The sequence below is a fragment of the Lissotriton helveticus genome, chromosome 11, assembly GCF_964261635.1.
Source record: "Lissotriton helveticus chromosome 11, aLisHel1.1, whole genome shotgun sequence".
NCBI classification, from domain to species: Eukaryota; Metazoa; Chordata; class Amphibia; order Caudata; family Salamandridae; genus Lissotriton; species Lissotriton helveticus.
This window is the reverse complement of record NC_136072.1, coordinates 644972920-644996575: the sequence shown is the minus strand read 5'-3', so window position 1 is coordinate 644996575 and position 23656 is coordinate 644972920. Positions and strand designations below refer to the sequence as shown.

Below are 23656 nucleotides of genomic sequence, written 5' to 3'. Positions count from 1 at the left end.
TGTTCTAGGCATTAGCAGATCTTGGCTTGCTTTGTGATCTACTGGAATGTCAGATGATCCAGGTTTATCCCTTGCAAAATGCATAAATGTGGAGAAGCGCGGCTGAGAGCAAGGATATCTGTTTTAAGCACAGGGCACTTTTCATGCAGTATTTTGATGCCTTTAATCTTACGTGCTGCTTTAAAGTGTTAAAAACTTGTCGATTTCATTCTGGGATAGTACCAAAGATTACTGACCATATCATATAATGCACAACTTCCTGGGTAAAGTTTCTCCTTTGTGGTGATCACTTGGTAAGATGAAACTAGCCTCTAATATTTCTGATAGGACTCTTTTCATCTTGTGAGTTGGAATCCCGACTGATGGCTGTTAGGTTTGACTTAACATTCCACATACTTGTAAAAATGTTTGATTGTCTTTCCTATATTTTTCATGTATGAGTGCAGCAACTTGGGATGTGAGGTACAGTGCAATAGGGTTAATTTGGGATATTTGATAGATTTGTGGATTATGCTCTGGAGAAGAGGCACGTTTCTGAGCACAAAAATTTGAGCTATGACTCTTGATTCAAGGAATGGAGTAAGATGTGACGTGAATGGCATGTGCGGTGTTTCATTTATCTTAGTATACTGTCATGCAAGTCATATCCCACACTTGTTTTTTAAGCATTTGGTACTTGCCATTGTAGGTCGGTCCGCTGTCTACGCTTCCACCGTAGCCACTTCTGTCACAATTCGGAAATGCCCAGCCTCTTTCACAGTGACAGTTTTTGTTACTGTTGCACACCTGAAGAACATTAAAACATATTCGTCTATATTGGATTAAAAACATATCTACATGCCATTAGAGGTTTTATATAGCAATACGTGAATATGTAAAAGTGCATTGCAAAACAGAAATATGCCAATATGACATTCTATAAATAGTTAATGTTTTTTGCAATGCATTTGAATCCTCAGTTATGTCCCCGCATGTATCAGGCCACAGAAGGCGTTTGTCTCTATGTGGTACTCTTTTTTTAAGGGTGCGAACTGTGTCAAATTGGATGGGGAACTCCAGCTCAACTTTGTATTCCATCAACACGATCTGTGGTCGGAAAAAGAATCATAACAATATGCACATATATTTACTTCTTAACAATTAATTGTAATACTTATTTTCATTAAAAAAAATAACATTATTCAAAAAAATATTATCAAAACAATGCCAGACATCATTCCTTTTAAAGAAAAGAAATCCCTTAGTCCTTCCTCAAAACACTCATTCACTCACTCATACAAAACAGCACTTAGGAACAAATAATGGATTATTATTCTTTTTCTGACCATAGATGATGTTAATGAGATACAAAGTTAGAAGCATTGCAGGTTTAGCTGGAGTTGTGTATCTAATTTGACTTAAGCCTGTACTCTAGGTAAAATGGGTGGGTGCTGACTTATAGAAAGAAGAGAATGCCAATTAATATTAAAAGGAACTCCATGATGGTCAGCCCAGGAAAAGGTAGAGAAGATGTTACAGTGAGCTCTTCCAATTAGTAACAAAAGTATCAAGAAGGTGGCCAGTTATAGGAATGGGACCTTGAACTATACGTTTAAGACCAGGTGCTTCGAGTGAGTCAGTGACCTCTTATACTTTGGTCTTTTTTCGATACTCTAGCTATAAGTGTAAGTCATCTCAGATAGTAAATGTGGAGTACAAAAAACATAAGCGAAATTGGAGTAATATATATTTTGATGCAGATAAAATACATCCTTGCTGTCAAATCTTCTAAAGCAACTGCAAAAGAAGCTTGTATGAAATACATTTCACAATGTATTAGACAGGTCACGCACTCTTCAAAGAGCTTTTCTAAACAGTCAAAGATTTTGCAACGTCTAAAGCCTGTATCAAAGCAATCAATCTCTCTATAGAAATATGTTGCAACTGCTCCACATTTTTTGGAGAAAAGATTTATAACACTCTTGCTTTCTTATCAAAGCCTGTGTCATCTACTCAGCCCTCCATTACTTTCAAACGACTCTCCACTTTCACCCTTTAGTTTAGTCTCTAAGGGCCTGATTTAGATCTTGGCAAATCTGGTCCCGCCATCAATTTTCTGATGGTCTCACCACCCGTCTACTTGGCAGTCTGCCCACTCTATTTAGATGTTAGCTGGTCTAAGCGGCTGTTGGCAGGAGTCCGGCCAAGATTTCCACCAATCACGATGTGCCCTTTCGACGGGGAAACTGTGGTGTGGATACCTCCTACTTTGAGTTGGCAGAATTCAAGTAAATGAGGCAGAAACATACCTTTTTTTCTGCTTCCCAATTCATTTCCATCTTGAACCCCATAGTTCAGGTCCTTGATTTGCTGCTACTACATGACCACAACACTTATCAATTCTGTTTTCGCCAGGATCTAAGGTAAGTTTCCTTTACACTTGTCTAACTATGAATAGTGTGTTGACAATTGCTTTAGTCTTGTGACTTTTTAGATTAGAACTTATCAAAGTAAAATGAACACACCTGTATTGACACTTTATATTAAAAAAATATGTTTTTGTGGTGGTTGCGGGTGTTATGCTTGTGGTGCCTTTAGGTGTGCATTCAATAGTGTGTGTGCATTGTTTGTGTGCTATGCAATATATAATAAAAGGGGCTTAACATTACCTACATTTATTTTAGACGCAAACACAACATATATGTGTATTGACACATAAAACCGTAGTACTTACCAGTCTCCAGTCCGCTAAGGACTCACTTTGTCAGCAAACCGCTGCCAGATCAACGGCAGCACAATGGGGACCTTTAAACTAGCTACGCGCAAACCCTCTGGTGATGGAGTACTGTTAGTCAGCAGAGGAGTCCGTTGCCTCGATGAAGGTGTGCCACTTACACAACGGTAAACAGTCTGTTGACTCGGATGGCTGTTCAGCCAGCCCACATCTAAATAAAGTGGTCGGGATACCGTCAGCTTGGAGTACTTGGATACTCTGCCACAGAGGGAAAACGGGAGTCCCACCAAGATCCAAATGAGGCCCTAACTCTATTATTTAAATACCTAAGAAAAAATCAAACCAGGATCCCGTTTGGATCTCTGTAATGCTGCCATTTTTAATAGGGTACCTAATATCGCTAGTAGTGCACTATCTAGCATCATCAATGTCTTCTAAAATACTGGAATTGTTCCTATTAAATAGAAAAGGCTTTATTTAGTCTTCTCTTTAAGAAGGACACAGACCCTTTAATCCTTACTCATTTTCAGCCTATTTCACTAATTCACTATTATGGAAATGTGCCTGAATCTGTGTTAACAAACATCGCCCACATTTCACTGAAACAAAACAACATCCTTGATCCTGCTCAGACCAGCTTTCGCCCTCTACAGGGAACTAAAACCACTCTTCGTGACATTACACATCACCTTTGTCTTTCTTTTGATAAAGGAGGGAAATCACTTTTGATCCTCCTCAACTTTAGTGCCGGCTTCAACAAAGTCACACATGAAATACTTGGACATTCGAGAGACAGCCCTTGCACAATTCAATTCCAGTCTCATAAGTCATTCCCAAGCTGTCGAAATTTCTATATTTTGCTTACTCTTCTTTCAACTTAATTGTGGAGTTTCACAGTGGTCCTGCTCTGAGCCCAACTCTCTTCAATCTATACATGCTCCCTCGAGCCCTGTTAGTTTGATATTTGGGTTCTAGTTCATGGCATATACAGACAACACTCAGTTAACCCTCACTTTTAAAGGTTACCTTACTGTGGCCCACCTTAAATTCTGCATTTGTGCACTATGCATCTGAATGAACGCTAACTGACTGAATGGAGAGAAGACCAAAGTACTTATACTTAATACCGATCTGAACATCTGGAGTTATTCATGGTGGCCCTCAGAACTGGACCGAACCACCTATTCGTACCACTTCAGCACAAAATCGTGGTACTCCTTTTGACTCCTTTTATTCAAGAATCATGTCAGTAAAGTTACATCAGCCTGCTTCTTCATTATCAAAACACGCCAAGTTTCTCCCAATTCTTTTGATGAATCTTAATCAACAAGTAGTCCAAACTCTAATACTACTTCTATTGGATTACTGCAATAGCCCTCTTTTAGGTGTGTTAAACTTGCAGCTTATCATATTTTCAACCTCCCACTGTCTCAACCACCTGTACATTTTACACTTGCTTCCACTCTCTAAACATATTCTTTTTAAAAACGCTCTGGATCTGCCACTGTGCTCTTCACAAAATGTGTTCTTAACTGCAGCGCAAGCTAATCCACTATACTCCAAATAGAACATTGAGATGCAGCAAATCTTTCCTGCTTCAGGGTTGTCGCATAACTCAAGCTCACAAATGAGGCAGGGAATTTTCTGATCTGGCCACAATACAATGGCATGGCTTAGCTTAGCTTTTCTCCTTACATCCATTTCTTATTATCTGGTCTGCTTCTGTCAACTCAAAACATTTCTATTTCCACTTGATACTCAGTAACATTCTGATACTGAGGGATTCTGTTCAGTCAGGATTGTTGCCCTGATCACTCAGAATTAGGACATCTTCTTGGGTGACAGTGTGCTCAAGAAATATTTTAAAATAAATAAATACAAGAGAGTGGTCAGATTACTCCCAATTTCCTCACTTCTGTTGAAGGGATTGGAGATTAACCCAGTCCCTGTAGCTCGATGGTAGAGTGGTGATATTTAGTCCCGTTTCCATAGGTGAGTATTTCAATTTTTTATTTATTTAGTTGTATATTTATATAACACACTACTACCCAAGGGTGTCAAGGGGCTTACAGCTCAACACAAAGACCAGCCAACCATATGGATGTTTGCGAAATGTTATTGGATGTACAGCCAGGTTTTTAGTTTCTTCCTAAAGGAGAGCAGATCAGGTGAGTTTTTTTAACTCCATTAGCATCTCATTCCACCATCTGGATGTGACACATAGGAAGCTTTTACCACTGCATCTAAGCAGGCGGACCTTGGGTTCTTTCACAAGCTTCAGTGAGGCAGACCGAAGTGAGCGTCCTGGCAAATGCCATTGGAAGCGGTCTGCTAAGTAGACAGGACCAAGGTTATGCAGAGCTTTGTAGGCGATGCAGAGCGCCTTAAACTTAATTTGCTTCACCACAGGCAACCAATGCAGAGTGTTGAGAGCCTGTCTGGCTGATGAAAATTTGGCTAGGCCAAATAGCAGCCGGGCTGCAGAGTTTTGGAGTACCTGCCGGTTTGTCACTATCGATTTGTTTGCTCCAACCAATGTCCCATTACAGTAAACGAGTTTTGATAAAACTAAAGCTGCTACCACTGTTTTCTGTAATGCTGGTGGGATAAATGGAGGAATTTTCCACAGGATTTTCAAAGTGAGAGAGATTGATCAGGAGAGCATCTACGCATGATGAGAAAAGGATAAGGAGGTGTCAATAATGACCCCCAGATTTTTTGCCTTGGTGACTGGAGAAGGAGGTATCCCCAGCTCCAAGGGCCACCATTCTGGAGACCAAAATGATGTGTTTCTGCCGAAGAGTGGAACCTCCGTTTTATTTGAGTTCAGTTTAAGGCAATTATCTGCCATCCAGTCATCTACATCTCTCATGCATTCTTTGAAGTTGTGGGCTGTGTCGTGATGTTTTGCTCGCGATGGAAACAATAGTCTCGGTATCATCTGCATATGATACTAAGTCGAAGCCATGGGCTTCAATCAAGTGGGCCCGGGGTGCAACTTAGATATTAAACAGGGTAGGGCTCAAAGAAGAGCCCTGTGGCATCCCACATGGAAGCTTGAAACATTGAGATTGAAAGCCTTCTACTTCGACAAACTGTTCTCGATCTAACAGAAGGGAACTGAGGAGAGCAAGAGTTGGGCCTTCTATCCCAGCCTCTTGAAGCCGCTTCATAGGGTACCGTGATCTACCGTATCAAAGGCGGCCGACAGATCTAATAATATCAATGATGCTGAACCTCCATTGTCAACCGTGTCTTATTTCCTCAGTTGCCGTAATTAAGGCCATTTCAGTATTGTGCTCAATTCTAAAGCCATATTGCGTGGAGTCTAATACATGATTGATCTCAATGAAGTGTGCTAGTTCTTGATTCATGTGTTTCTCCAAACTGTTTGCTGGCAGAGGTAGGCGGGAGATAGGGCAGTAGTTTCCTGGGTCTGATTTATCTAGACTGGGCTTTTTTAGCAGGGGTAGAATGGATGTTTTTTTCCACCTTTTAGGAATCATCCCTGATTCAATGGCAGTGTTAAGTACCTCCAGGAGTAGGCCTGCAACTGTCTCCACTATCATGTGGATTACTTTGGGAGGACAGGGATCCAACGGGGAGCCTGATTTAGTTGCCCAGAGAAGTTTTACAATTTGCTCATATGAAATTTTTGAGAAATTGGAAAATTGGGAAGGATCAGATTCTGAATAGGAGTTGTGTGGTGGTGCAGCTGTGATTACGATATCTGCCCATGCCTGCGGGCTCTGATTGGTAGCCGAACTAAGGCAAAGGTATTATAGATAACAGACACTTTATCGCAAAAAGATGACGCCAGGCTATCGCAAAATGCTTGATCTATGGTTCTCTGATTAGAGTCCGGCCGGCGGCTTAATTTCAGCACCGTCTCAAATAGCTCTTTCAAGCAATTCTTTGCTCCTTCAATTTTTGCTGAGAAGTAACTGGTTTTAGTATTTTGAATTATTTCTATATATTGGGCTAGTTTAATTTTATAAATTCTTTCTCCCTTGGATCATAGTGCTGACGCCAACACCTTTCTTGATGGAGGCAAAGCCTTCTTAATAATCTAAGTTCCTCAGAGAACCAAGGTTCGGTGGGTGCGGTTCTGCTGATTTTCCCTGCTCTCTAGGGGATGGTGGCTTGTACCGCTGCGGTGATTCAAGCATGATACTTTGATGCAGCTGCCTCTGAATCAAGGGAAAGGCAGGGTTTATTCTGATTCAAATGTGAGGAGAAGACTGTTTTATCTATAGGCTGCCATAAATATATTTTTTGATTTCTGGCTACGTAATGCTTAAGACCTGTTGAGGGAGGCAGACTAAGATTTAGCGTCACTGCTAGGTGGTCAGACCAATGAAGTTATATAAATTGTTCTTATGTTTTAAGAAAGAACAGTTCATAAAGACAGCGTCCAAAAGGTGTCCAGCTATGTGAGTGGGTCCTTTCACAATCTGTTCTAGTCCTGTGCTAGTTGCCAGGTCTAGGAGGGCCAAGGAATCATTATTAGAACAACTGTCTAGGTGAAATTAAAATCGCCTAGCATAGTGTAGTCTTGAGTATTCACCCTGTGTTCAAGGAACTGGCCCATTGATTGCAAAAAAATAGTTCTGGGTCCTGGTGGGCGGTACACTAGTAAACCGTTAAAGGAATATACATGATTGATTGTAATTTTGAATGAAAATGCCTCTGATTATGCATCTGTGGGAATGTTTTTAAAAGAAGCTTTTAAGAGGTCTCTATAAATTATTGACAAACCTCCTCCTTTTTTCTGCACCCAATCCTTCCTGGCTATTGAGAAACCTGGTGGGATAGCTATGACTAGATTAGGCCCTGAGCTTTGATCCGCCCACGTTTCCACAACAAAGATAAGGTAAAGGGCATGTGAGTCCACAAACTGTCCAAATTCATGTTCATGCTCAATTAAAGATCGTGCATTTAGTAAAGCACTTGACAATTCTCTGACATATTCTCTTTTCTTTGCAGTAAACAGATCCACCCATGTTCCTACAGAGGGCTATTATTCCTGACAATGTCAGAATAGATCTTGCTTTTTATATCTGTAAGTCTCAGTTTGCAATTTGGACATACATGTGACCCAATATCATTACAACCGCCCAGAAGTGGCCCTGGACATTTATAAACTACAGTGGACAGTCCCAGGAGCTCACCTCTGGTGTATTTAAACATGGCACCTAGATGGATCCAAAAACCGGCAGCGTGAATGGCGCTGAGTGCGTGCCGAGCACAGACGGCCTTGCCTTAGGTGCGCCTGCTGGATGCGCCCGCAACAGTTTTGCTTTAAGTACCCTCCCCTTGTGTTAACCGAAGCCTAGAGCGCTAACTGCTCCAAAATGGCGGGCGTCAAGCACTCAGCCCGGGCGTCAAGCACTCAGCCCGGACTACTGCCTGACTCTCTCCACTTAATCGGCTAGGTCGGGAGCCGTGGTGGACCGGAGAGCGGCACCCAGCAGTCAGGTAAGTGGGTTTGTTAAAATGGTTGTAGGTAAATACAATTTTAAAATAACAGCAGGTGCTGAAGTACTGTGCAAATAACAACTGTGCAGATAAAAAATTTGTAACTGGCGATAGATCACTGAAATACAATAATACCTACATCAGGTAGGAATTCTTTCGGTTCGGCCGCGTGTGGCGCTGCTTTGTGCTTTTATTAGATAAGCTCGAGGTGGTAATTAGGAATCAGGATTCCATAGGTTAGGGGAATTGGCCAATGGCAAAATAATCTGGATCTGATTGCCTTTCAAGGTTTAGGATAGCCTGTCGAACATCCAAATACTGTAATAGATTCAACTGAAGGACTTATAAGGTTCTGAAAAAAGGTTGAGCTACACTTTGCAGAGGAATGGAGCAAAGGTGGTACCTAGTGGGCCACAGTTAAGAAACACAAATATAATTCACGATAAAGGATAAAAAAGGAGGTATGAGGGATTTGGCAGCAACGTGGTAAGAGACTGCAGCCAGAACAGTGTATTGGATTCCTATGTTACTCAGTCTCTGCAGACCAAGCTGTCAAAAGGCAGAGGTGGTTGATAGTGGTCTTGAGATAAATCCATGTGGCAATCAAGCCTTATCATGCCTTATCCTGGACAGAATCTAGTTTGGTAATCGAAAGAGTATTATTTTCTTCAAAATAAGCAAAAACCATAGTAAAGGCTGATATTTCAAGTTTTATGCAGGAAAGGTGTTTTCATAAGGGTGGAAAAATGGATGGGCCTTGTGGAATTGAGGCCTTGTTATTTTTGCAATCAGTTTAATGTGGAATTATATATAGGAAGATCCTAGGTCCTGAGATTGGAAACTTCCAGTTGCCAAGGAGTGACGGATGAAGGCTCTTGTTGGGATGGCAGCTGGAGTTGTGAGAAGAATGTTTTTACATATCTGGAGGGCAAGAACATGCTCCAAAGTCTGCAGTGCCATAGCCCTGATGAGGTATTCTATGAGCGGCAGATCCAGAACAACATGGCTGTTGTCTGGTAGAGATGCATCAACAGCTATAGGGGAGATTGGCCCGGTGCACTGCCATGGCAGTCACCTACCCAGCCAGGCTTCTGGCATATTTCTCAGCGCCTCTCTGCTACTGTCGCCTTTCCTCCCCCTGCCTTCAGACAAATCGGTGATGGTCGACTGTTCGACAGATCTATCCTTCGGCGGTGCGGATGTCTGGTGGTGCTTCTCTGGATGGCTGCGGAAGAACTGGGACAAGGTCACCCCTCCTGATGCCTTCTGGGATTGATTGCTGCTGCTTCCCATTCTGCCTGCACATCAGCTTCGCCTCCTGTGGGACGTCCAGGACTGGTGAGTCTTGTTTCCTGGCATGGGGGTGCAGAGGCGGCTAATATCCCGGCACTGCGGTGCATCGCCCTCAGGCTGTTCTTTGCTTCTGGGAGGTGCACCCTCCTGGCCTGCGTTGCTGCCACCCTTTCGCGAGGACCGCTACCGCAACACCCAGGCAGATTTCCCCGGACCTTGGGGTGCGGATCTACGGCACTACTGCCCCCCTGTCCCAGAGTCTGTGCATTCGGATGGACCATTTTTGCTCGACTTCCTCCAGCACTGCGCCCTCCTTCTGCACTTTTGGAGGCGTCCCTCCTCTGGCTCCACTCTGTATAATCTGCTCTCAGGGTTTTTTTTGGGCCTGGACTTGCGTGTGTCCCGCCATTTCGGGACGTTTTTTGTTGGTTCCCTTAACTTGGATCCTCGACCCTTGTCCGTTCCGCTTTCCCACTGGACTCCATCTTGGCGATCCTTGTACGTTTCCCTTCACCGCTGGACTGCTCCTCGTTCTTAGCCTTGATGTTTCAGGATAATGAAGTCAATAGAGGGGAGGAAAGGTTAAGACAGAATTTAATGGTATGGCTCCTCCAGGTTGTTTTTCGGTCCCACGGCTATGTCAAGAAGAAGGGAATGTCGATTAACTGGTATCCAATCTCAGCAATCAGCATAGTGAGCTGATTGCCTAGACTGGACATCAGTGGATAGAGGGTTAAACCTTTTAAATTTGAGACAAGGATACAAAAAGATGCAGTTCTTGTTTTTCAAACTACATCTTGGATTGGATTCACCTAGCAGTCCAAAGGAATATAGAGGAACATCAAAGGCTAAGAAAAGCCTAGATGCTACAGCGCCTCATCATGTCAATATCCTCTACAGATGGCCCTACTCACTGGCCAGACTACATGTAATGAATGCAGATCAATGTTGCAACAGATTTGGGCCTAGGGAACATCTTCATATTCACAGGTTGGCTTAAAAGTTCACAGCATTTTGTGGTTCAAATCTCTTTTATTTCAAATAATACCATTGACAGTGAAATAATGTCATAACGGGTGATCATATTGAGGTATTTTTTAATGTACACAGAAAAAAATGTATTCCGAACACTCGTCCCTCCCCCGACCCCGCAAACTCTGTTCACATGTGCTGTCATTGGTGCAAGAAGACAATCAACAGTCACTGCATTTTGAAGAGAAGTAATGGGGATAATAAGGTACACAATATGAGGGAACCTAAACTAGTCTGCACAGAGGTTAATTACAAAAATATATTGAAAACACCAAAACCTGGGTAATACAAAGGTTGCGCTTTGGATAAGGAACCTGGTTAACTCCAGATAGTTAGCTGTTTAGAATATGAACTCCCCAAGGGATAACACATGAGCAGGCATCAAACCAGAAATATTTTGAGACAGACTGAGCATTAATGCTACAGTACTTTATGAACAAAGTTATCAAACTTACACGTCGCTGATTAATAAAAGTACCAAACATTACAGCAGACACTTGAGAGAAGTGCAAGACAGCTTCCATAACTAAGCATTCTGGAAGGTGCATTCTCATTCTTTCCTGGAGTAACGTCTACCTTGCTGATGAATCTCAAGATAATGCTTTAAAAGACCCAATTGTGCTTTGCTTATATATGATGAAAGATGCATGATTGATAGAGAGATTTGCTGGAAGGGGGAGCAGAGAAAAGGTGTGGGAACTGGAAAATTTGAGTTGGTGAGATGCACTTTTGTGTTTTGAATGATGCAAAAACATCAATCAAAAGCAAATGAACACTAAAGGAAAATGTTCTAAATGAAAAAAAATTTTTTAGATGACAATATTTGTTTTGGAATGGTAATCTCTCCACATCTTCTTGTTCACTGAATGCATTCATTATTTATTTTTTTTTAAACAATTTTTATTGCAGATACATGTAGTGCATAATCCTTCTTATCCACATTCCTGCTTTTACAGCAACAAGGCATAGGTCATAAAATAAGACATTACACAGCCGTCAGGCCCTTATCCCAGAGGATGGGCGGCGTTATTCGTAAAAGCGATATAAGCATAGTAAGAAAGAACAAACGCATCTATGCAGCAGGAAGTCCTTGCATCTGCTTTTCTATTTTTACCCCCCCTCGCCCCCCCCTCCACCAAATTCCCAACTCACAAACTGTTACAACCCCCGGAGGCCACATCACAGTACCAATCCAGGTCTTCTAGCGTTGTTCTATCCCTTACCCTACAAGGCATTATCCCACCCATGTACGCCATCATCCGTTAGCGACCGTATGTTCCATACCCCTTATCCCGTCCTCTTCCGTCGAAGTGTACAGCATCAATTTACAGTCAAAGTGTGCCTCCATTACAGGTCTCTCCATTCACCCCACCCACCATCTCAGGTCCCTCCACTTTCCCCATGTCCACTGGCCCGCTCACAATCGCTTTGGTCCACTCAGAGACCCCCGTCTAAGCCATGATAGTGTCTCCATTTACCCCACACTCTGCGGAATTTCCTCGGACAGCCTCTCGCCTTATACGTAACTCTTTCTGCCGCCATGTAGGTATCCAAACCCTTCCTCCATTCCCCCACCCGTGGCGTGTCAGCCGCTCCCCACTTCTTGGCTACGTCTCTTTTGGCCACCACCAAGGCCAGCACCAGAAATATTAGCTGTGGGCGGGGCAGATCTATGTCGTTGGTCATTCCCAGCAGGATCAGCATCGGGTCTAGTGGAATGTCTATCTCCAGTATTGCACTCAATTCAGTAGTGATCGCACTCCAGTAGGCCCGTATATGCGTGCATGACCAGATTATGTGTAGGAAAGTCCCGTTCTCATGTCTGCATCTTACGCAACTAGGGTCTGACACCCTCCCCACTTTACATAGTCTTATCCTGTCGTAATACACCCTGTGCAAGATCTTAAACTGGATCAACCGTAGGCGCGATTTGATTGCTACTTCTCTAGGGTGCATCAACACTCCCCCCCAGTCCACCTCATCCATTTCACCCACTTCCCGCTCCCACGTGTCTCTGAGGTGTACCAGTGTGTTCGGTCTATTATTCATGATTGTTTTGTAGATTAAGGAAACCGCCCTCTCTGGGATCCTTTCTTGTAGCAAACGGCCCTCTAGCGGTGCGTATTCGGGGAGTGGTTCTCGCAATGTCCCCTCAGCCATATAGGCGTGTCTGAGTTGTATGTATTTAAAAAGTTGAGAGTGTCGCAGCCCAAATTCGGCCTGCAGGGAGGCAAAGGGTTTCAAGGCGCCGTTTTTAACGACGTCCCCTAGTGTGGAGATGCCGATATCGTCCCACCCCCGGAATCCCTTCAGCTTGTGTAGTTCCTTTAGCCATGCGCATTCCCACAATGGCGTCTGCTTCGTAGCCCTGTGTGTCCATCAGGTTACCTTCGTGGCTCTATTCCACGCCTCTAATGTAATCCTTGTGGCCGCCAACAGTGTAGCCTGTCTCTTCCCCATATATATGTAGTGTAGGCTGGAGTGTGTGCCCATTTGGTGCCGTTCTAGAGCATAAGTGGGGTGAGTGGCAGGCGCGTGGATCCAGTCATTAATGGGAGCTAGGTGTTCCGCCCAATAATAGGTCTCCAGGTCAGGAAGGGAGATCCCCCCTCATATTGGTGTCTCTGCAACGTTCTCAGTGCGACTCTAGGGTGTTTCCCCAGCCATAGAAATGACCGGAGGTCCGCATGTATGGTTTGGAGCGATTTGGACGGTATCTGGTAATATTCATTTTGAAGGGCGTAGAGGAACTTTGAGAGCGATATCATTTTGAACATCGCTGCCCTACCAAGTAGTGTCAGAGGAAGAGATTGCCACCTGTCTGCATCAGCTTTGGCGTTATGCACGATCCGCGCAATATTACGCTCATAGGAGAGGTCTCTGTCAGCTGTAATGAATACCCCCAGGTACTGGAAGCCTATGTCTGTCGTCTGTAGGTTTTGTGGCAGCCTAGGCCATTCCTCCCATCCTCGGGGGTCATAGAGTACCGATTTGTGCCAACTAATCTGATATCCTGACCTCGCACCATATTTTGCCAGCTCATCGAACAGTGCCGGTATAGAGCTCTCAGGACTTGTGATGTAGAGGAGGACGTCATCTGCGTAAAGGGACAGTTTTTCACTACCTGTGTCTGATTGGCTGATATAGAACCCCGTGATCTCCTCGTTTTGCCTGACCGCAGAGGCCATCACCTCGATTGTTAGGGCAAACAGAAGGGGAGACAGGGGGCATCCCTGCCTGCATAAAGTAGGCCGTTTTTCCTCCTGTACTTGGGCCCAAACCCCAGCCTTTCTAATACTCCCTCCAGGAAGGGCCAATGTACGGCGTCAAACGCCTTTTCAGCATCAAGGGATAAGAACCAGTGTGGGTCGGCCCTATCTTTTACTACGTGTAACCAGTTATGCGTCCTCCTCAAATTAAATCTGGTGGCCCTTTCTGGGATAAACCCAGTCTGATCCATGTGTATCCGATCTGGGATGACCCTTCTCATCCGTGACGCCAGTATGGTGGCATATACGTTGGCCTCCACGTTTAGCAGCGAGATGGGGCGGTATGAGGCGCAGTCCTCCGGGGGCTTCCCAGGTTTGTGGATCGGGACAATGGTAGCCTGTCTCAGGTCTAGTGGGGATTGCCCCTCGTCCTCTGCATCCTGGAACATTCACAGTAAATGACGCGGTAGGAGGTCAGCCATGCCCTTAAAGAGTTCCGCAGGAAAGCCGTTAGGGCCCGCTGCCTTCCCTGTACGGTGTTTGGCCAGCGCCTCTCGGACCTCCTCCTCCGTAATGTCGGCCTCTAGATCTGCACAGTCAGTCTCCTCAAGAGCTGGGAGGGTAATAGGTGCCATATACTGCAGTGCCTCCGTTTTGGAGCCTAGATCTCGGGCCGTGTACAAAGTTTCATAGCATGTAGCGAATGCTTCGGCTATCTCATCGTCTGTGCAGGCCCACACTTCCGGGGCGGCCCTTATCTTCTCAACCCAGCGTGCATCCTTCTCCTTCCTACTGAGCCAGGCCAAGAGCTTCCCAGTTTTATCACCAGCATCATAAATGCGATGTAGGGTTGCCAGTGCCTGCGTCCTGGCCTCTCCCGTCACTAGCTGTCTATATTGCGCCTGGGTATCTACAAGACGTCTTTGGGTCCCAATATCCTTCTTGAGTAAGTGTTCCTGTTCTAGCTGTAGGATTTGTGCTTCTAGAGTCAGTATTTCAGTCTGGTTCTTTTTCCTAGCCTCCGCCAGTTGACTATGGGCCCTATCCCGTAGCACTACCTTAAGCTTCTCCCATAGGATTACACGAGAATCCACAGATCCCTCGTTTTCCCTCAGAAACACCTTCACGTCAGCTCTGAGCCCCTTCCTAATGTCCGGGTTGTGTAAATCCCATACCGAAAGTCTCAGGGTCCCGGGACCCCTTTTCCTTCGTCTACCCGTGTGAATCACCAAGGGGGAGTGGTCAGACACCCCACGGGCGCAATAGTTCGCCAAGTCCGTAGCTTGTAACGCCTGTCGCGCCATGAAGATGTAATCCAGGCGAGAGTAAACTTTGTGCGCCCCTGAGAAGAAAGAGTATGCCCTATCGTCCGGGTGCAGCCAGCGCCAGACGTCCAGGAGGCCCAGTGTCTCCATAGATTTGGCTAGAGGGGTCTTGTTTTGAGATCTATCTCGTTCACCTGTCCGGTCTGCAGAGGAGTTCATCACATCATTAAAGTCCCCCCCAAGGATTTGAATCGTGTCTGAAGTATTGAGAATTATGTCCGCTATGCCCTTCATAGTTGCCGCCTGTAGTTTGGGCGGGGCGTAGGCCGATATGAGTGTGTATTCCTGTCGTCGCCACGACCCCCGGACCACTACATATGTGCCCTGTTGATCAGTCCAGACTTGTGTCACTCTCATTGGCGTTTTTTTTTTAATGAGATTGCAGTCCCCCTAGACCCCGAAGAGAACCCTGCGTGTGCTAAAACTTTGTATTGTCCCCTAGCCAAAAAGGTGCATCTATTACCTTGTAGGTGTGTTTCCTGCAGGAGTACAATATCAGCCCCAGACCTCTTGATGTAATTGTTCACTAATCCTCGTTTAATCTTGCAGCCTAGCCCATTGACATTCCATGTCATCACCTTAATGCCCTCTTCGTGGGCAACTCCCCCCTCACAGTCTCCCATAGTCATGCTGGTGGGGAATGAATGGCTGGCCCTGTAGCATCCGGGACAGTGTCTGACGTGGAACAGGGGTTGCTAATTCATAAAGTGTGCTAGGCAACGTTGGGTGGTCTCTGAATGTGTGTGGTTGGATGTGTCGCCTTTTGTGCGTGCCCTCTCGGTATACATTTGCAAGACTGAGATAATGTGCCTCACCCCCCCACCCCTCCAATTCCCCCCAACTCCCTCATCCTCCCCCCGCATACTAACCCCAACTTTCAGCTTTAACATAACAGACCCCTCCCTGTCTCCCCCCACCCCACCTCCCTCCCCTTCCAGTCCCGTCCCAAGGTAAGACAGAACTGTTAGTAGAAGAAGGTCTATCGCCCTCCCAGAAGTCTCCCTCCCTGTAACCTACTCTGGTAGACTCAGTGCAAAAAACACCAACATCACATTTCCCATGAAACAGTCTAAAAAGTCAAGTTCAAGAAACGTGCACCAAGGGGTCTGTACCCAACAGAGCCAACAGGTATAAGGGGTGGTTAACAACTTGCGTGTCTCCTCAATGGCGAGCTGCAATCTCGGCTGCCCAGCCTGTCCTTGGTCAAGAGAGTGAGTCCTGCGTATCTGGACGAGGGTCCGTCTGTCGCCCAGAGGCATCCTGTTCCAGGTCGAGTATCGCCTTTTCCAGTGGATGGACGGAGTGTGCCTCTCCCTCCTCCTCTCCCGATGAGCGGGCTTCGGAATCTTCTCTCTCTTCTCCTTCCGAACGGGAGGTCTTGTTTAGACGATTGGATCCATGTTCCGTCGTGTTTCTCCCTCCGGGTGATGCCGAATGTCCTTTCCGCCTGTTCATCTGTGTACGTCCCGGATAAGGCGTCGTTTGTGTCTTTCTCCTATTCCTCTGTGCCTGCGGCCGCTGGGTCTTCGGGCGTTCCCATTGCTGCCATCGTGGGGTAGGTCCATTTGGGCCGCCCCCTCATTATTTTCCTGCCTGTGGAAAATGGGTCGCTCCTCCAGCCACTGCTAGGCATCCTCTGGATGATTAAAGAAGTGTGCTTTGTCCTTGTAAATCACTTTCAATTTCGCCGGGAATAGCAGCATATAGGTAATGTTCATGCCCCTCAGTTTAGCCTTGACTGCATCAAAGGATCGGCGTTGCTTTTGCACTTCCTGGCTATAATCAGGGAAGATCATGATAGTTGCGTTCTCCAAGCGGATTTCCCCAAGTTTCCTTGATTCATGCAGAATCAGGTCCCGATCCGCAAAGTTGAGGAAACGTGCTAGGACGGGCCTGGGTCTTGCTCCCTCCGGCGGTCGCGCCAATAGGGCCCTATGCGCCCGTTCGATGATGAAACAGTTTGAGAACTGCACCGCCTGGAAGGTCTTTGTGAGCCAGGAGTGGAGGAAGGCCACCATGTCCGTCTCTTCAATTCCTTCCCTAAATCCAACAAAGCGCAGGTTGTTGCGTCTCGCCCTATTTTCCGCATCATCGACCTTCCATAACAGCTGACGATGCGAGGCCTGGAGTCTGCCATGTCCTTCCTCAGCGTGGAGATCGAGTCTTCCGCCTCCCCTATGCGCGTCTCCGCCGCGGTCACCCGTTCTGACAGCTTCCGAAAGTCCTGTCGTAGCAGTGTCACCTCCGACCCCACCTCGCCGATTTTAACCTCCAACGCTGCCCTGGATTCCTGAATGTCGGCCCTGGACGCCTGGATAGCCGCCATCAAGATGTCCGTGTCTGTTCGTGCACCGTTAGTTGGAGGCGCGGCTTCTGCATTTGGCCGCGGCGCAGCAAAATTGGCCATGGGGCCCTGCTTGGTAGCCCTAGGGGGCAGCTCTTTCTTTCCCATCGCTGGCGATGCCACACAGTGCCCTCGGCGCGGGGCCCGAGTCCTCCCCCACTCGTGTTATGGATCTGCGAGCTTGTAATTCGCGACCCTCAGGTCGCGTCCTGAGCCGCGAACTGGGTCCCGGTTCCTTTCTGCCGTTCACGGTCTTCTCGACTCCCTCCTCAGAGAATCTGGTTGCACGGTACACACACACTCCCCCAGGCGATGCGCCGCGCGTGTGCCCCGTGGTCTGTTATAGTCTGCCTTGACCCCGTCGCAGCCCGGCCCTCCTCGGCGGCTTCAGATCGCTCCGCGGCCAAGGCAGTCCGTTAGAAGGATGCCGCGTATTTATCGTTGCCCCCAGGGACTCGCTGACCCGCACTCCGCCTCCGCCGCGGGTAGGTCGACTCACCTCCAAAAGTTTGGTCTGTGGCTCAGGACGTGTATCTCACATTTGTTGCCATCTAGAGCCAGTCACCGCCGCCAGGGAGAGAGCGGGGAAACGAGGCCGGACTCGCACCACATGAGGGTGCGCTGGGGGGGGTCGCTCGTAGCAGCAGAGGTTGTTCGTTCCGCCGGGGTTTGTAGAGGGGTGCTCGCGCCGGTCTTATTCCAGGCGGCCGGGTGTTCGCGCCAAGAGAGTGAGCTGGGGAGGACTCTCTGTCTCCCGGGAGCCGGTGGTGTTGTAAGGACCTGCGGGCGCCTTACCGGGCCTCTCGGCTGCACTGCCGATGATGCCGTGATCACCTCTCTCCGGTTCGGGTTCCGGACTGGTGCGGCCCGGCGTTGGAGCCTCTATCGCTCCGTAGGGGGCGGGGGAGGGACAGCCCGGCGTCCTGCCCAAGACCTTCCGCCAGACACTGCAGCTTCAGTTCGCGTCCCTGCTGCGGTCGCCTGCCACTGCCCCCCCGCCGCAGGGGTCTCGCCGGTGATCGAAGGCACCCAGCAGTTGTTCCGGCTCCTCTGCCGGATTTCGTCCAGCTATCTGCCTCCGGGTAGAGGTCGGGGAGTCAGCGTGTCGCCATCTTGGGTCCCGCGGCCAAGCGCGCGCTCGTCCCTATCTTGCCGGTCTCTGTCGATTCTTCCTCCAAGGCAGCGAATTGCAGGTCACAGGGAGTCTCCGTGGCCAAAGGACGTTGTAGAAAGCTGTTTCAGGCTATGTGGTGTAATGAATTCGACGGATTAATAGCAGCTCGCCCGGAGCGATGTGAAGACACGTCCTAGCTGGCCATGCTGCTGGCCACGCCCGAATGCATTCATTATTGTGTACACACAAGAGGCATAAAGTTCATTCCTGCCCAGAGTTGAATCAATGTTCCAACGTGTTCGATCTTATACGCATCCAAATAATACCATGTTTCTTTCCACAAACACTTAAAAGGGACATTAATCAGAACATTTCAGGATCCCCTGATTCATTCATGTATCTATTGTTTTTTTTTTTACTAACGATACTCAAGCTATATGCCTGGTTAGAGTTGTTCCAAGTCAACCTGCACAATGCTTAATCTAAATACTTAAATATGATCCATAAATGTATATTGGCAACCTCTGAAACAAGCATATAATCTGAGAGAATGGCCTTCTCACTACGAGCTATATCTCACTGCGAGCTATAAGGCACGTGAACAATCATCCGTTTAATGGTTTTTTTTTATATTTGTCATAAAATGTACTTGGTCTAAGAAGTAAACCTTTATCCTGCCCTGTATTTGCTGACAGTACTCTGGTGCCCATTTAAACATGAATGCAAGGTAGAATGAAAATATGACGGCTCCGTCTGTTCTTATTTTATGCCTTACAAACGGAAATAAATAAATAATTTTTTTTCAGTATAAAGTTTTTTCTGACAGATATTCGATCTTGCAGCTAATCTCTCACTTTGAGAACACCCTCCAGGCGCCAGATTGTGCCTGGAACCATTTTCCCCAAAACAAGAACTCTAAAGTCACCAAGTAGCTACAGCCAGGATGTGACCACTTCTAAGTATGTAATGCGTCACACAGTGAGCTAGTGTCAGTTCATGGAACTTTTACCATGCCCCATGAAGGCGTTCAAAAAGAAAAGGAAAGAGCATGAATGACAGCCACAAAACGTCATAACATTAGTTTGCATGCCTTGGTATCTTATGTAGTAATAGCATTAACTTCTGATGAGAGGCAGGAGAGCGGTGAGGAACCTGGGGCACAATACAGTAACCACTAGAAATATAACTACCAAAGTTAAGTAAATGTATCCTCGGATCGATACTTTTCCCGACAGATTGCTCACTTTATAAATTAGTTCCAAAGCAATACCATGTGGGAGGTGTGATTAAGTGGCGCTGCTTAAATAATGAATTCATGTAACACAGCCCTTGCTAAATATTTGACTCTGAATGTCTTGTGTAAAGAAACAGGCCATTAGTTGTCAGGCCTGTACAAGTAATGGGTCCACATTTGCCCTCCACTGGGAGCCAAACACCCTATTGTAGTGCTTGACTCTCTCAAGGTAGCGGAGCAGAGCAGTCCAAGGCCTTCTCAAAGCAGTTGGTGTGGGCTAGAAATCACCAGTCACTGGCATGCAATATTAACACTTAATAATTGATTGTCCAGTCCGTTCTTTTTCTTTTGAAAAAGTACATTTATTAAACTTACTCAGTATTCGAAACTACACAGTAATTTACAAATATACATAAGGCTGATGGAAATACCTTTTGGTGACATTGCGTAATTGCCTCTGACTCCCTATAGGGGTCAAACAACTACATCAGGTAAGTATCTTGACTTGATCAAAGGTTCAAAATCAACAAACCACATGTTAAAATATGGTCATTTTAGGAGAAAAACCATGAATGAAAGCACTTATTACTATAAATAACACGCATATACACTGTCAACATTCTTGTCTCAATAAAGCATTTAAAAGAATAAACTTCACACGTGTCCTATGTGCTTTTTAAACACTTTCAACTTTTGAAAACACAACTATAAAAACTGTCTCTAGAGGGGATCACATTTTGATCACAAATATGTAACCATAAACATAACCCTGAGGGTGTTGAACAGCCTGCACCTTATTTTAGACACCTTCAGGGCACACGGATGGTGATCATGCTTAGCCCTGGAGAGCATCACATTTTTATCACAAACATGTAACCATAAACTTCACCCCAGAGGGCGCTGCACAAAAGGTACATTTCTTTAACCACCTTCTGCCACAATAACTGCAGCCATAAACTTAACCCCTAGAGGGAGCTACCCTCCCAATTGAAGAGTATATGCTCCAGCCTTGGGAGTGCTTGAAAACAACAATGAAGTCTGGAACGATCTTCCTTTTGGTCACCTTTTCAACACAGTCAGTATGTTTTTTTATCATCTCCCTGGGTCTATGAGGTGAGCAGAGACACCTCTGCAGCTGCCCTGGTTTTGTTTTGTATCGTATTTTATTTTGAAAGTTTTATATAGCGCTAACAAGATCTTTGCAGATATCAGAGCGCTTTACATAGAAAGGGGGAGCATGAGGGAGCGTAGTCAAACAGATACGTCAGTAATGCTAATAGTACAAATACGTGGGAACATAGAAAATCATGTAAGTCGATAATACAAGTAAAACAAATAAGCAAAGGGGTCGAACAAGTAGTAAAGATCGGTGCAGAGTCTTAAAAGAGTCCAAAATAATAGTTCAAGTGTATTTAGCCATGAGGATAGCTTTTACTTCTTTCTTAAACAGTGTAGTGGAGGGGATGAGCCTCGTTTCAGGAGGGAGTGAGTTCCAGATCCTGGGTGCCATTCCTGAGAAGGAGCGTTTATAAGTTTTTTCCTTCCGGAATCTTCGAGGCTTCAGCAGAAGATTGTTTGTGCCTCTGGTGTTTCTAGAGCCGCCAGAAATTGTCAGCTTCTGAGTGAGATAGCCGGGTGAGCTCAGGTGGACAGCCTTGTGCGTCATGCAGGCGATTTTCAGATGTATTCTGGCTTCAAAAGGTAGCCAGTTCAGGTATTTCAAGTCAGGGGAGATATGTGAGTGTTTTTTTGATCCAGTGATGAGTCTCGCTGCAGCGTTTAGAGAAGCTCTTAGGGGTGCGGTAGTAGTTAGGGGGAGTCCGCAGAGGGCGATGCTGCCATATTCTATTCGAGGGATGACTAGTGCTTGTACTGCAGTTTGGAAGTCTTTGGCAGGGAGGAAGGGTTTAAGTTTCCTCAGGGTATTGATTTGGTAGTTCGCTCCCTTAGTTGCCTTGCTGATATGTTGCTGCATGTTGAGATTGGTGTCAAGTGTTATGCCTAAAGATTTTGCTGAGTCCACGATGGTGGGTTGGACATTGAGTGCAGTTAGGTGTTTAAGCCAAATTTGAGTGGTAGAGATCTTCGCGGGAGGAGAGATAAGAAGGAACTCTGTTTTCAGCGCATTGAGTTTGAGATGATTATCGGCAAGCCAGGATTGGGTGCTTCTGATCGTTGAGTTCAGGAGCAAAATGTCATTGGGGGATTGTAATTTGAGATATAGTTGGGTATCATCGGCGTACATGTGAAAGTGTACATTGGATGCTTGTAACAAGGTGGTGAGAGGTCCCATAACTAGGTTGAACAAAGTTGGGGATAGGGAGGAACCTTGGGGGACGCCTAACGAAACAGGTATTGGCGAGGACATCAGGTTATTGCTCTTGAATTTCTGCGACCTGTTGTGTAGAAAGGAAGTGAACCACTTCAGAACAGTCCCAGATAGACCCATTCTTGTGTTTAATAGTTCGAGTAAATTCTCATGTTTGACGGTGTCGAATGCTGAAGAGTGATCAAGAAGGATGAGGAGGCAGGTATCGTTTTGATCTAGGATTTGAAGGGCGTCGTCAATTATGTGGGTCATAGCAGTTTCTGTACTGTGTGCTGCTCGGAAGCCTGATTGATGAGGGTTGAGGAGATCAAACTGATCAATGTGTTTAGTCAGTTTTCCAACAATTTGGCGAGAGTGGGGATATTGGTAATGGGACGGTAGTTGTTTAAATCAGAAGGGTCGGCTGTAGGTTTCTTTAGTAAAGGTGTGACTTGTCCAACTTTGAGGGAGTCAGGGATGGTTCCTTGTTGAAGTGAGCTGTTGATAATTTTAGTCCAAAGTGGGAGGAGCAAAGGGGTAAAGTCTTTTACAGCGTTAGCAGGTAGGGGGTCCGTGAGGTGATTAGATGGTTTCAAGGTGCTGAGCAGTTTGCCAATTTCTTCTTCAGAGTAGGTGACAAAGGATGACCATGTAGCATTGTTTTTTGGTACAGTGGGTGCTATGCAGTGAGCTTTGGAGTAGAGGCTTGCGTCAATGAGGAGATCGCTCTTTATGTTGTCAGTTTTTTGGATAAAGAAAGCGGAGAAGTCTTCACAGGAGGGAGCCTCGCGCATAGTGCTGAGTGGCTGGGGTTGTTCCTTGGATTGTGTTCTGATTAGCTCAAACTGTTTTCTCTGACGTTTCTTTGCTTGGTCGAGCTGGAGGCTGAAGAAATCTGTTTTTGAGCGTTTAATTTTCCTGAAGTAGGCGTTTCTCTTTTTCTTCAGTGTTTTTAGGTGCAGTGCAGATGGAGCTGATCTCCAGGTGCGCTCTGCCATTCGCATGGCTCGTCTATCCTCATTGAGACTCCCGTCGTACCATGGATTGGAGATTTTAGTGGAGACTCTTTTTAGTTGCATAGGTGCAGCCTCATTAATTATTGAGGTCATCGCGTTGAGATAGTGGTCAGTCAAGGATTGAACGTCCGTAGTGCCGGTAGGGGGAAGTAGGAGATTGCAGCTGTTAGGGGGTAAAGAGTTTGGGTTGAGTTTTTTCAGGTCTCTTTTCCACATTTTGGGCTTGGAGGATTGAGCCGTGTTAAATTTGACTTTTTCATTGATGAAGAATGTGACAATATGATGATCTGACCAGTCACAGGGTTGGATAGATTCGAGTTGGATAGAGTCTTCTTTGGAGATGATAAGGTCGAGGATAGAGCCTTTCTCGTGGGTCGGGCTGTTGCATATTTGGGTGAGGTCAAGGGCATTGAGGAAATTTTTAAGACTATTTACCACCGCGTCATTGTGATCGTTCCAGTGGAGGTTGAAGTCACCGAGGTATATTTGGGTGAGCTGCCGTCCGGAATTGGTTGAGATCATATCCATGATTTGTTGGGAGAAGGTGGGGTTGTCCCCGGGTGGGTGGTAAATGCCGTGAAGAGAGCATA

General features: G+C 46.0%; 1 protein-coding gene across 1 annotated transcript in view; it reads right to left on the bottom strand.

Moving 5' to 3' along the window:
- The window catches only part of ADAM9 (ADAM metallopeptidase domain 9), a 491300-nt gene that overhangs the window by 87113 nt on the left and 380531 nt on the right, over positions 1-23656 (bottom strand). Inside the window, exon 18 of the mRNA XM_078666483.1 lies at positions 681-786. Coding sequence (XP_078522609.1) covers positions 681-786 — 106 coding nt within the window. The remainder of the gene's footprint in view (positions 1-680; positions 787-23656) is intronic.